This window comes from Candoia aspera, chromosome 16 (genome assembly GCF_035149785.1).
Source record: "Candoia aspera isolate rCanAsp1 chromosome 16, rCanAsp1.hap2, whole genome shotgun sequence".
In the NCBI taxonomy this organism is placed as follows: Eukaryota; Metazoa; Chordata; class Lepidosauria; order Squamata; family Boidae; genus Candoia; species Candoia aspera.
The window spans coordinates 12,156,527-12,168,809 of record NC_086168.1 but is presented as its reverse complement, the minus strand read 5'-3'; the positions used below and the strand labels follow the sequence as shown (position 1 = coordinate 12,168,809).

The following is a 12,283-nucleotide window of genomic DNA, read 5'->3' as shown; positions in this document are numbered from 1 at the left end:
AGCAGCCTCCAGCTGTGAGGGCACATCTGGGGGAAAGACTCGCGCCACCCATCAAGCACTGCCCCAGCTGTTCCATGGCATACCCGGAAGTGTGATTTAGCGCCAGCTGGGCATTTTCTGAGGGAGAGGCTACTCTCCCACGGAACTGGCACTGCGTTAATCCCCGTTACATCTGGAGCCAGGGAATGCTGCCAGACCCAAAGTTTGGGGGAGGCCTGTACGTCTTCCAGGCCACAGGCCGGCCTGCCCCCCCAGCTAAAAACCGCACTGAGGCAAGCAGGCCCCTCTGGTCCTCCGCCTAAATCAGACAATTGGCCTCAGCTTCCCACTCAGTCACTGAGGGAAAGGCAGAGCCACTGCACAATGGCAGCTGGCCAATGCAGCCCCCATTCCCTCTGAGACGCGTGCCCCGTCCCCCTCCCTCCCGCCAAGGGGATTGATCAGGCTGCCCTCAGAAGGCCCGCTGCCAGGGAACACAACTACCCCAGAGCACCATCTGGGCATCGGGGAGTGCCAGGAAGGCCAGGGCAAGGCCCGAAGAGGTGGCCTTGGCCTCTCAGGCAGGCCCACTGGAAACCCTTCTCCTGAGCCAGCCAGCACCCACCCCCTTCCCTGCCGCCCCCCAAGCCAGGTCTTTATGATGCAACTGAAGCCATTTGTCTCTGTAGTCATGGGGGGGGGGGCAGGTGAATTCTTGGGGGGCAAAAGATAACATCTCCCAGGAAGGTAAAGCCAGGCCAAAAGGGCTCCCTCATCTTCAATCCCATCTCTCCACAGTGGCGGCTCTGCCTGTCGAGAACAAACAGGTGTCCATTGGACGCCCCCCCAGGAGATCCAAGGCAGTGCGGCGGGGGCCTTGGGCTTCCCTCCCTCCCCAGGGGGCCCCCAGCACCGGAGCTCTCTCAGTGTGGGGGGCCTCAGTGGCCCAGGGGGGGGGGGCTTGGATCTCCCTTCGTCCGTCCATCCGTCCATCTCTGGGAAGGCCCGGACACTTCCTCCCTGGCATGGCATAAGGGAGGGGGCCCTGCTCCTCCACATGAGGGAAACCGGACACCAGCCTGGCTCTGCCCGCCCACAAGCACCCACTTGACCCCTGCCATTGCAAGGTGGAGGGCGCAGCAGCTGCCACGCCCTGCGGGGAAGGCGCCCCAAGCAGCCCCCCTCAGGGGCGCAGACTATGACTCCCAGAAGCCTCCCTGTTGGGCTGGGGATGAGGGCCCTGCAGGGCCCTGCAGGAAAGGGCACCTGGCTCCTGGCCCCAGGGGCAGAGAGCACCTGCAAGGAAGATAGGCCCATGGCCTCCGGGCTATCTCCGAGGGCCAAGGAAAGCCACCAGGCCCCTGGGACTAGCCTTCTGCCCCCAAGGCCCTCCCTGGGGAGGGGGCCTGGCATCCACGGGGCATCACACGTCTTGGGCTTCCCCTCCCAAGGCTGGGTATTGGTGCAGAGTCCAGCCACACCTGTTCTACCCACGACAAACAAATAAAAAGATGGACGCCACCGGGAGAAAACCTTCACCTCCAGGGCCAAGCCATCTGTTCAGTTCCAATCTAGCCAGGCCTCCCCTGGACAGTTTACAACGGTGCCCAGGCACAGACCGTGCGCCGGTGCACCACCAAAATGCCCAACTGCTGTGCCTGCAATGCCCGGGGCTTAGCCCAGTGTTTTTAAAGGAGGCAGGGTTGTGTCCAGTGCTGGCTTCCGGGTAAGGCTGCCACCAGCAATCGGCCCAGGGCAGAGCAGGCCCCCCTGGACTCAGAAAGCCTGTGGGCTGGGTGCTGTTTCAGGAAGAGCTGATAGTCCACTGGTTGCGTGTGCTCACGTATCAAGCGTTTATAAATAGGTTTTCCTCCTCCATCCTACCAGACTGCAGGAACCGCAGATTACAGTGATCTGCGTGGCAGGCTCTGGACTGGGGAAAAACATCGCAAACACCACAAAATTGGCCTGTAGCTTTCACAGCCATGAGGCCCTCCGATCATTGCTAGCTTTCAACCCCAAAGGCCTAGATGGAACCCCAAAGAAGGGCCTTCCCAAATGGTGATTAAGCTGAGGGGCACCACTGTATGGGGGTTCCTGTGGGTGCGGATGACTCCCCCGAGGCCTCTGCCCAGCCACAACTGGAACTGGGTGCCGGACTGGGTGGACCTGCCTGGATCTAATCCAGTGAGCCTCCTGGGCTTTCGTTAGGTACAAAATCAGCATCAACCAGGGCAAGAAACAGTTATTACCACAGCTAGGTCAGAAGGGACCCTGGGCAGATACACGGCTGCCATTTGGGGACCATGAAAGGTCAGGCAGGTTAAAAATCGTTCCTTTTAAATTCCAGTCTTGGCGGAATAAGATGAACATGCAATGAGGGGAAGGAACGTTTTGGATGGGCTGCTCAGGCTTCTCCAGGGCAAAATGCAGCAGGTTTGTTGGGCGGGCGAGGTGGCGTTCTCTGGGGCGCTGTGGTGAGGGTCGATGCTGTTTGCAAAGCTGGGTTTTGCCTTTAACTCTGGAACTGCAGCCAATGCCTCTGTAATAGACCATATGCCACTGATGCGCCTGCTCCCTACAGACAGCCCCGCGATGCCACCACGCCCAGAATCCGTGAGCCGCAGTGCAGATAGCCCTGTAGAGACTCCCCGGCTTCAGGAGCTGCTCAGCACAGGGTGGGCTCTTGTCCTGAATGTTGATTGACTTTTGTCCTGTACCCAAATCCTGTATTGCGGGGATCTGTGATGGGCAAGGAGCGTGAGGGCCCAGGCAGGGATGGTAAGGGACGGGGAGCGGGCAGGCCCAAGAGACCCCAGGAGGGGCCAGGAGGAGGGGGCAGGAGGGGACGAGGCGGGCACCAGCCTTCTCCGGAGTGCCTGGAGCCCGCAGAGGAGAGATGCGGACTAGCCAGGACTTGGAAGGGGACTCCCGGCCACCACCGGCTGGAACCTCCCAGGAGGGGATTAGTGCTCTCCAAGCAGTTTGGAAGAAGGGCCGCAGACGCCGTCATATAACACGTCCACCCACCCCACCCACCCCGTCCCCTGGCGGGGAATCCCTGAGAGATGATGCAGGTCTCTGCTGTCCGGGCAGGGAGGCAGGGAAGGCGCAAGCCGAGAACCCAGGCAGAAAGGGAAGCGAGTGGGAGGGCCAGCTGTCTGCAGCTCTGCCATGTGGCGAGGAACGGCAGAAAGTGACGGGATGAGGGCACGGACTTCCCTCTGGGCATTCCCTTGGCACTCAGCTTAGTTCATGTGCTGTGGGGCAGTCTCACTGTTCTGATCACTGCTTTTTTTAAAAAATGCTGCTACCACCACACTTTTTTTAATCCCTGGGGCAATCTGACACTTGTATTCAGCAAAGTTTATTTTGCCATGAGCTATCGCTACAGGGCAGAGCAAGTAGCTTTCAACTGTCTAATAAGTGGGGGGAAAAGGCGAAAGGCCCCCTGTGCCAGCACCGAGTCACGTCTGACCCTTTGGGGGGACGCCGCTTTTGCAACGTTTTCTTGGCAGACTATAGCAGGGTGGTTCGCCATTGCCTTCCCCAGTCTAATAAATGGACCCATTAATCAAGGGGGATACGCTGTCGTTCTCCCAAAGGTTTCCATCAGAGAGACAAAACAAGGTCCGATATTGGGAGCAGACTGGCCTTTCCTAAGCACCAGCCCTCCTCCAGCAGGGACAGCAGAGACCCTTTCAGAGGCCTTGTCTCTATATGACATGTTGGCATTTTCACCTTGATTATCTTCCCAATTTATCCCAAACCAAGCAAACAGAGTTGCCTATTCCTTTACTTGCTGGCCAGCGAAGCTGAGTCCTTGGGTGCTAAAGCTAAAAGGGGGAGGAATGCGCCCCACTAACTGCCAATGGCTATGGGGTGTGGGGAGAGATCTTCCCCCAGCCCTTGCCAGGCCTCCCTCCATGGGCCGGTCTCAAGCAGTTCCGGGGAGCGTCCGACTTGCAACCAGCACATGCAGGTTCCGATTCTGCAGAGCACGCTGTCACCAGACGCGGGTGGCAGAGACGCCTCTCAGACCCATGGCCAGTGCATCATCCCTGAGTGATCTCCCGTTGGGGCGTGCGTCTCAGTTGCATCAGCTGCTCTCAGCCAGCTCCGCCCCACCTAACAGCTTGCCCCTTCTGTCTGTCTGTTTGTCTCTTGCAGCAGTATCACCCCACAGACATCACCGGGCAACTCAATCTCTCTGACCCCTCGGTCAGCACCGTGGTGTGATATCCGGGTGCCGCTGCAGACTCCCTCGGGACAGACCAGTGGAGACTCTGATGGGCCCTTCTGGAGACACCAAAGGGAAGCCTTTGACATCCCTCCACAGCATCTGCATTGCTTTCTTCCCTCCCAGCCATTACCGATCCCTGCTTTCTCCAAGGGTGACCAATATCACTTGTGGCCTTGGGATGAACCACTGAACAGGAGGCCTCAGAGCACCTACATTTTTTCTAGAGTGATGGCCTCCGTTTACTTCTCCTCTGAGACCTGCAGAGAAGGTAGTCCTGAGGGATACTTCCACCAAGGAGAGGCTGGACTGCACATTCAGCTGAGCGGACTGGGTCTCTTGCAGAGGGGAGAGTCTTTCCTTCATTGCATGCATGCACAGAACCTCATACACCCAACCTATTTCACACTACGGTTTCCAGGCTGTGTTAGAGGGCTGTGAAGGGGCACCTTGCCCCAGTGATCATGGCTCACTATGTATAGCATTCTGTAAAGAAAGCCTGTCTGCCCTCCACCTACCATCCACAGAGCACTCTGGCACGGCCTTTTCTTTGGCTGTTACAGTGAGGGTGCCCATGCTCCTTCAGGGCACCCTAGGTTTTCTCTGATGTGGGGGAGAAGTCTCCCCCATTTCTGTTCCGACTACTACTTAGCTCATCTGTGAAACGGCGCTTTAGCCAACCCCCTCCATACCTCCCATCTGATGAAGCAGCATCTCCAGGAGAACAGGAACAGGCACCGGACCGGAGGGAGATCGAGGACGCCTCTCTCCTTCTCCTGGCGGCTGCTGATCCAGGCGTTCGGCCCTGCTCCTGCTGCTTGGGATGCGGAAGAGCTCCCAGCCTCCGCTCCTTTTCGGATGGCTCTGTTCCTCTCCAGGGCTGAGGTCGGGAGTGGGGGACATTAGATCAGTTCCTCTGTCCCGTTCTCACCTTATTTATGGCTGCACACGTCAAGATTTCTCACAAATCTCCTTTGGTGGCAGAGAGAGAGCCCAAAACCCCCTGGTGAACCTTCCTGGGCAAAACAGAGCTGCATCTGGCTCTGCTTCCAAACCAGCCCCTTCCTTTGTGGAGATGCCCCTTGTAGGCTCCCACAGCGATAGTGTCCCCAGAGGGCAGCCAGACCTCGGGAAGATGCTTGGTCTTGGGCCCCCTCAGCCAGCCAGATGCTCCCGGGCAGCTGCCCCCACGCTCTGTTGGCCCTTCAGACAGAGAGAAACCTGATTTCCCCCCACCCCAGCCCCATTTTTAAACAGAAGATGCTCCCACAGACTGACGTTCTTCCGTGCAAAGCCGCTGATCTCTCCCTAGGCTGAATCTAAAGGCACCCCAACCGCAAGTGATGCTTTCCTGGTCTGCCTAGTCTGGCATCCTCTGGCTTGAGGTGAAGCAGCAGCACCCGTGGTGACAATGTGTGTGTGCCCCTTCCCCCGCGCTGCATCTTGTGCTGACTTTTCTCCCCTCCTGCTCACAAGCAAAAGTCAGCATCCCCCGGATACGCCAGGCATTGCTCTTAGCTCCTCTGATCCCACCGTCAGCTGGGACTCTGGGTGCTGGGGTCCAACGCATCTAGCAAAGGCCAGGTTGGGGAAGATTGTTAGGAGACCCATAGGCCATTGTGCTGGCTCACCTGCCCAGATGTTCTTGGCCTAGACTTGCTGGCAGAGGCTCCCCTGAGGTCCCCCTGGCTGCCCCTTTCGAAGGAGGAGCCAGAGACTACAGACATGGGCAGTCCCACCATGGCAGTCTGTCCTTCGCCTTACCCCACACTGAGATGCAACTCACCTGGCACTCTGCGAAGCAAGCGGCTGTTTCTCCAGGGGGCGATGCAAAAACACAGTTCCCAACAAGGAGCTTCTCAGAAGAATCACCCCACTCTTTTAGAACACACACAAGAAATTATCCTGCAGTTCAGTGTGTGCCTTCTGGAAAGAAAGCCAAACCTCTTAACTTTCCAGCTGAGATTTAAGTTGTTTCCAGAGCTTATATCTCTGACCTTTGATCTTCACAATATTTTTCATCCTGCCCCCCCCCAACAAAGCAGAGCCTTACCGCTACTCCACCAGCTATCTGCACTACGACAATTGTAACCCAGGCCTGTCTTCTAGGATTGTTGTGAGTTTGACTGAGGTAACTGTAAAAACCCTTCAGATGTTAAACTTGGGCTCCAAATTCATTTTTGCAATTGTGGGTGCAGAATCTTAATCTAGATTAAGATAATCTCACATTGTCCATAGACTATCCATTCTGTGGAGAAGCAGAAGCACCCTTAATCTGCTCACTTCCATGCAGCAAGGTCAGAATTCAAAACCCCAAGGGAGGTTGCAGTAAGAACATGCTGGCTGGCCTGGAGAGCTTGCTTTACAATGCAGCAATAAAACCTGGGCAGATCTGAGCAAGCTACAGCCATCAGGAGGCCAGGTGCTTCACTCTGATGCAGCCAGCGCTTCCAAGGGGTCAGCAAACCCAGACTCTGTGGTTCACGTCACAACATCCAACAGATCCTCTGGCCCCCGATGACGTGTGGCAGAGCAGCACTAACCTGGGATGCATCTGCAGGAACTCCAATATGGATAAGGCACCTCAACATACAACCACCACCTGCTTCTTCTACTGGATCGTTTCCCCCCTCCAACCATCCTGATCTACCCCTTAACCTAGATCCTAATTTACAGAACTGGCACATGCTCAGCCACACACATACTGTACGTGCTTACTCAGAAGTAGGCCCCACTGCGTTCATTGGGACCTTCTCCTAGGTAAGTATATATGGAACTGTAAATCTAGCCAGGCCTTTTGAACTAAGGTATATGAACATGTGCCCAGAGCTGCACTGGATTCTTCCATGAATAAGTATTTACATGTGTGTATTTATGGAATTTTTAAGTGAGCATCAGTGTTCAATAATTATGAGTTATCATATTTATTTATAGTTCTGTGGGTTTTTGTAATACTGAAATTTAAATCAATTCATTTAAAATGACATCTTCTTGCACACGTGTGCATGTGTGTGTGTGTGTATGTGTCTGCAAGGATACTTCTCCCTTCTTTAAATTCAGAGTGAGGAGGAAAAACAGGCTACTTCTTATTGTCTCCACAAAAGTCTTTGCTTCTCACAGGCACTAAGAAAAACTGGAAATGTTGGTTTGCAGATTTGCATCCGGTTCCCCAGACCCAGCACAGTTTGGGGAACGTTTAGAACGTGCAGCTGTAAAATGAGGGCCCAACAGTGTTCAGAGCAACTGTTGAATCCCCAGGAGCCTTGGGTGTTCAGCAAGAACAAATATTGAAAATACCTGGCAGGTTGCAGCAGCCGGAAGTACAGGATGCCACCTGAGGTGGAATTGGAAGCCACCTGCAGATGCTGGAGAAGGTGCCCCTCTGAAGACACAGAAGGATCAGAAGGGTTGCCTGGGGTGGGCTCTGGAAGCAAAGGAAACACAGAAAGCGGTGCTTGCCCATGAAGAAGGACAGGCAGGCAGGCAGACCAGGCTGGCTTCTGGGGGGATACAGGAAGTAGGCCTCTGTTAATTCTGCCCACCTGAAAAAATAGTGGTGGAACAGAGCAGTCGATGGGATTGGGTCTCCCAGGTCACATGAGTCCAGCTATCAGGAAGGCACCTGCTGCATCCTGGCTGGAACTGCTGAACCCAAGACCTAGCCTAGGTATGGGTTTGTCGTTCTGCCTTTGGGCTTCAGAAAACACAAGTGTCTGCCACGTAGTCACATCCATCCACCTGGCCCAACCACAGTGCTTGTTCTGCAGTTTCGGGGGGGCAGGGACCAGAGACAGAGCTCCTTTCTCTCAGCTTCCTCCCAAGCCAGCCCAAGGTTGGCAACCCAGATGCCTGGCTGTCCCCATCCCTCCAGCACAGAGCCAGTTCACACTGAGCCAATCTCAGGCAAGGAGGTGAGCGCACCGATGCCCCACTGGCTCCCTTGATGGGCTGAGCTTCACACTGCACGTTAATCCTCCCTGCCCTTGTTTAGACTTGGAAGCTGCCTCAGTACCCCTCCCCCAGACTAGGACACCATTTGGAAGCACTGGCTCTTCTCTTGCCTTTTCCTTTCCAAGAAGAATGAAGGGCAGTCCCTGGCTCTGAAAATAGCGCACGGGATGTTTCATAAGAGCTGTGTGTGAGGGGGGTGGGGGAAGCAGCGTCCCTTGGTATTCAGATCTCACCTTGCTGAGGGCAAAGGGTCCAGCATTGCTCTTCCCACTGGGCAGCATTTCCCAGAATGGCTGTAAACTTCCCCAGGCAGACCCACATGTTCAAAGACAGACTCCTGTCCTCAGTGCACCCTGTGCCTCACCCACATCCTGGCTGGCACTCACCCAGCAAGGAACAACAGAGCCAGCACGGGACGTTTGCAACTGCGGCAGAGAGCGTAATGGGCACAGAGCACACCAGGGAAACTTCCAGGGGCACTAAGATGCCATGGTCATCCTTCAGTTGGCAGCCGCCATTTTATCTTATCTCTCTTTCTGAGGAGAACTGATAAGGCACCAAGACGGTGAACAGAAATAGAAATCCCAAAGGGGTGATTGTTGCATAAACTTTACTCCAGGTTTAGGAAGAAAATAGAAGAGTGCACCGCTCTTTTCAGAAAACACAAATATTCTGCCACACACTCATATGGAAAGGGTGCTTCAGGATCAGCATGAGCCTCATGCCCCACCTTGGTGGCAGAATGGGCACAGGCCTTTCCTCTATTGGACCACCTTTTTTACAAATACACACTGCTCTTACACCAGAATTCCTAACTTTGCTCTTTGGATGGGGACAAATATGTACAAGTTCAAATCCATCCCATCAAGGACCACTCACTGGCTGAGATAGGATTTGGGTTTTTATGCACAAAACACTTGAAACAGAAACAAATTATGCAGCTAATCCTGCCATTCTGCAAGCAAAGAGATGGGGAAAGAGGGCAAAAGAATGACTGTTGGGAAGCAAAACCTGCTTACTGCAGGGGGTTCCCCACACACCTCACCAGAGCCCATGGCCAAATGTACTAGGCTGCCCTAAGTTTCATGCGGGCCACCGCCAGTGAGCCAGCAAGGATGCAGACACAAATGCTGGCCAGGAAAGTGGAGGGGCCGATGAGGAGGAAGAAGGTGTGGTCTTGGAGATGCATCCAGAGCTCCTGACAATGTGCAAAAGATTTGTTCCCAAGTGTAGAGATAGGACACTGGGCGAGGTAGGCTGGGTGCGCGCAAGTCACTGAATTCACCTCTGGAAGAAAGAGGAACAGAGACACACTCATAGCATGACAGTCCTGGTCACAGAGCCGGTGGAGAAGGTGGCCCAGAGGATTTCCCCACTATATGGGTAAACCAGTCGGAGCCTGGCTGAAGGTACAGCGACTGCTCCAAAAGGTGCACTAAGAGATATCAAGTCTCTGCTTTTCCAGAATTAAAACTGGTTCCATGTAGGAGAGCCATTTCTTTCGCAATTGCTCTTCCACGTGGCCAAAGTCCTTTTCTAACGTTTGGTAAGAAGGCCTGCTCAGCAGAGAGACACTGCAGGGCCAATTAGGAGCTCTTCCCCCACCCCCACCCCACCCCCATGTAGCCCTTGTTCCTTTTATTCCCTCTTGAGTGGCTCAGCATGGCTGGGGGCTAATGATCCACTGGCCCTTAGCTGTGCTCCCATCATTCCCTCCCAGGGATGCTTCAACGCCATCATCCGGAGGGGCAGAGCAGAATTCCTTTGGTCTCTTTCGGGGGCGTTTGAAGGGTAGGAACGGCAGGAACGGCAGAAGGGAGCTTCCAGGAGAAACACCCCCAAGTCCCCACAAATGGTCTGGATTTGCACTGTCCGAGTGTGTTCTGGAGCTAATGGAATTGGATGGTGAATCTTAGAATGCTGAGGGGGTTGAGGGGGCCCGGGGTTGCTGCCCCCTGCTCTAGTCACCCATTCCGCCTTCCCAAGTCATCCAAAGATGTGCCTATGCCCACAACTCCACCCCTGAACGCTGCGCCTCAGTCCCCTTGTGCGATGCCACCTCCTGTGCCTCCTTCAGATCCCTCCTGGAAGTTTACCTGTGAAGCCCTGACCACAACTCCTAGGCCTCCTACCATAATGCCAGTAAACTGAGAACTAGGGAGTAACTGAATATTCTTCCATTTCCCACCTTGCCTCTGTTTTTTCTCTTGTTTGCAGAAACTGTGGAATACACAGTATTAATCCTAACTATGGTGGAAAAACACCCCCCAAGTAACAAGTCTCTGTCCCACTTGTGGTAAAAATAAACAAACAAACCAGCCTTCCTTTGGAAGCCAACAACATTACCTAAGATCTGCTCCTAACATGGCAAGCAAAAGCAAAGAATGGGAATGAGCAAAAGGAGGACAATGGGAGGGCTGATCAAAGCTGCCCACAGAATGAGCCAGGAAGGGGGAAACTGCCTGTGCAAACAGGCTATGGGGAGAAACAGCCCAGGACTTCTTTCACCATTAAGGGCTGGTTGCAGAGCCAAGCCAAGATAGCAGAGCAACCTCTGGGATAACAGCCCAAGCGCCTGTTGCTTTCCTACGCTGGCATGAGACATGCAAACTGCCAGGCGAGCGGCAGCAGAATGCAGCCACATTGCCTCCGCCATCTCAGATGTGCAGGGCACCTTGTTCCCAGCTAAACGGTGTATGCCCACGACGTTCTAGAGCAGCTCAAACTCAGAAAGGGCTGTGCTAACCCAGAGCTAGGACAGTGGCTGCCAGCTGGCTCTTCCCCGGGCTTTCCCAGGGCCCGGCTTACCTGGCACTTTGTCCGTGTTCTGAACGAGCCACCGGAAGAGGGGCCAGATGCCGCAGGAGCACGTCCAGGGGTTGTCCTCGAGTGTCAGGTGCGACAAGGAGGGCAGGTTTTCGAAGAAGCCAGGGGAGAGGGAGGCCAAAGCGTTGCCGTGGACAAAGAGTGCCTCGAGGCGGGGAAGGGCACCCAGGAGCTCTGGATCCAGCTTCAGCAGCTTGTTGTTCCCCAGCTTCAGTGTCCTCAGGCCGGGCACAGGGAGAAAGGCCTCCGGGTGCAAGAGGCCGAGGCAGTTGTCACTCAGGTCCAGTTCCTGCAGCTCGCTGAGGCCCACCAGGGCCAGGCGGTGGATCCTGGCCAGGACGTTGCTGCATAGACTCAAGTGGCACAAGCCTCTCTGGGCCACAAAGGCGCGGTCTCGGAGGGCAGCAAGGCAGTTGCGGTCCAGCAGAAGGGAGGTGGCATTCATTGGCACCCGGACGGGTACAAAACGCAGCCGACGGTCCCTACAGTTTACTTCCCCTGAGGAGCAGCTGCAAACATCCGGACAGCTGGAAGCAAGAGAGGGTGGCCAGAAGAGGAGGATGGCGAGGACCACAAGGGCTCTTGGGCAACCAGAAAAGCTGCCATTGGCAGCTGTCGAGGAGAAAGCCCGGTCCCCGCTGCTTGAGGCCATGAAGGCTGCTCGGCACCCTAGGAAAGAGTAATCTCTCCAGCCCCTGGAGCGGCCCCAGGATCAGACCGTACCTTGGCCCCACCGCAAGGCCCTTTGAGCAGAGGGAGGCTCAGGGACCAGCAAGCATCTGCAGCTGACAGTCCCTTCTCCACAACTTTTCCTCCCGAAGGCAAAGGTTCCTCTGTTCTGAGCAACTTTCAGCACAACTTCTTGGGTGTGTGGTTGACCTGAGTCAAGCTTCTGCACTTCCTTGGCAAATATTTTGACAGAGCAGCCTTGGCAAGGGGCAAAGCTGCCACTCCCTTATGGGCCCAGCCAGCTGTCCTGGCCCAAGAAATCACCTGATGATGGTCCCTCCTAGCTTGGCTGCGTTCCGTACACAGACTGTCCTGATGAATGGCAGGGAAGTTTCTCGTGAGGACGTTGCCTCTCCTCTGTTTCCCACCAAGGAGCATCTTGGAGACACAAAATCTGCAGGGCACGTGAGGATGGCAGAGGCAGTGCTGAGCTCAAGGAGAGCCCCTCACGTCAAGCCCAACAAGCTGCAGGGTCAGCCACACGGGGCAGTGACTGGCAGCAGCCGTTCGGGGCTGGGCTGCGGGGAAACCTCTCTCCAGTGGCCAGCATGAGATGAC

The 12,283-nt window shown here is 55.3% G+C and overlaps 2 protein-coding genes across 3 annotated transcripts in view; one reads left to right on the top strand and one right to left on the bottom strand.

The window, feature by feature from the left end:
* GRIN1 (glutamate ionotropic receptor NMDA type subunit 1) overlaps positions 1-5,040 on the top strand; it is a 34,961-nt gene extending 29,921 nt beyond the window's left edge. For both annotated transcript variants that reach the window (XM_063316523.1, XM_063316522.1), the window contains one exon: positions 4,150-5,040. In XM_063316523.1, coding sequence (XP_063172593.1) covers positions 4,150-4,218 — 69 coding nt within the window. In that variant the 3' untranslated portion in view covers positions 4,219-5,040. The remainder of the gene's footprint in view (positions 1-4,149) is intronic.
* Positions 5,041-8,584: 3,544 nt separating this feature from the next.
* LRRC26 (leucine rich repeat containing 26) lies at positions 8,585-12,186 on the bottom strand. Its single transcript, XM_063316186.1, has 2 exons — positions 10,979-12,186; positions 8,585-9,457 (listed from the first exon to the last, which is right to left on the bottom strand). The coding sequence occupies exons 1-2, from the start codon at positions 11,646-11,648 to the stop codon at positions 9,237-9,239; spliced, it is 891 nt and encodes a 296-aa protein (XP_063172256.1). The 5' UTR covers positions 11,649-12,186; the 3' UTR covers positions 8,585-9,236.
* Positions 12,187-12,283: the final 97 nt, after the last annotated feature.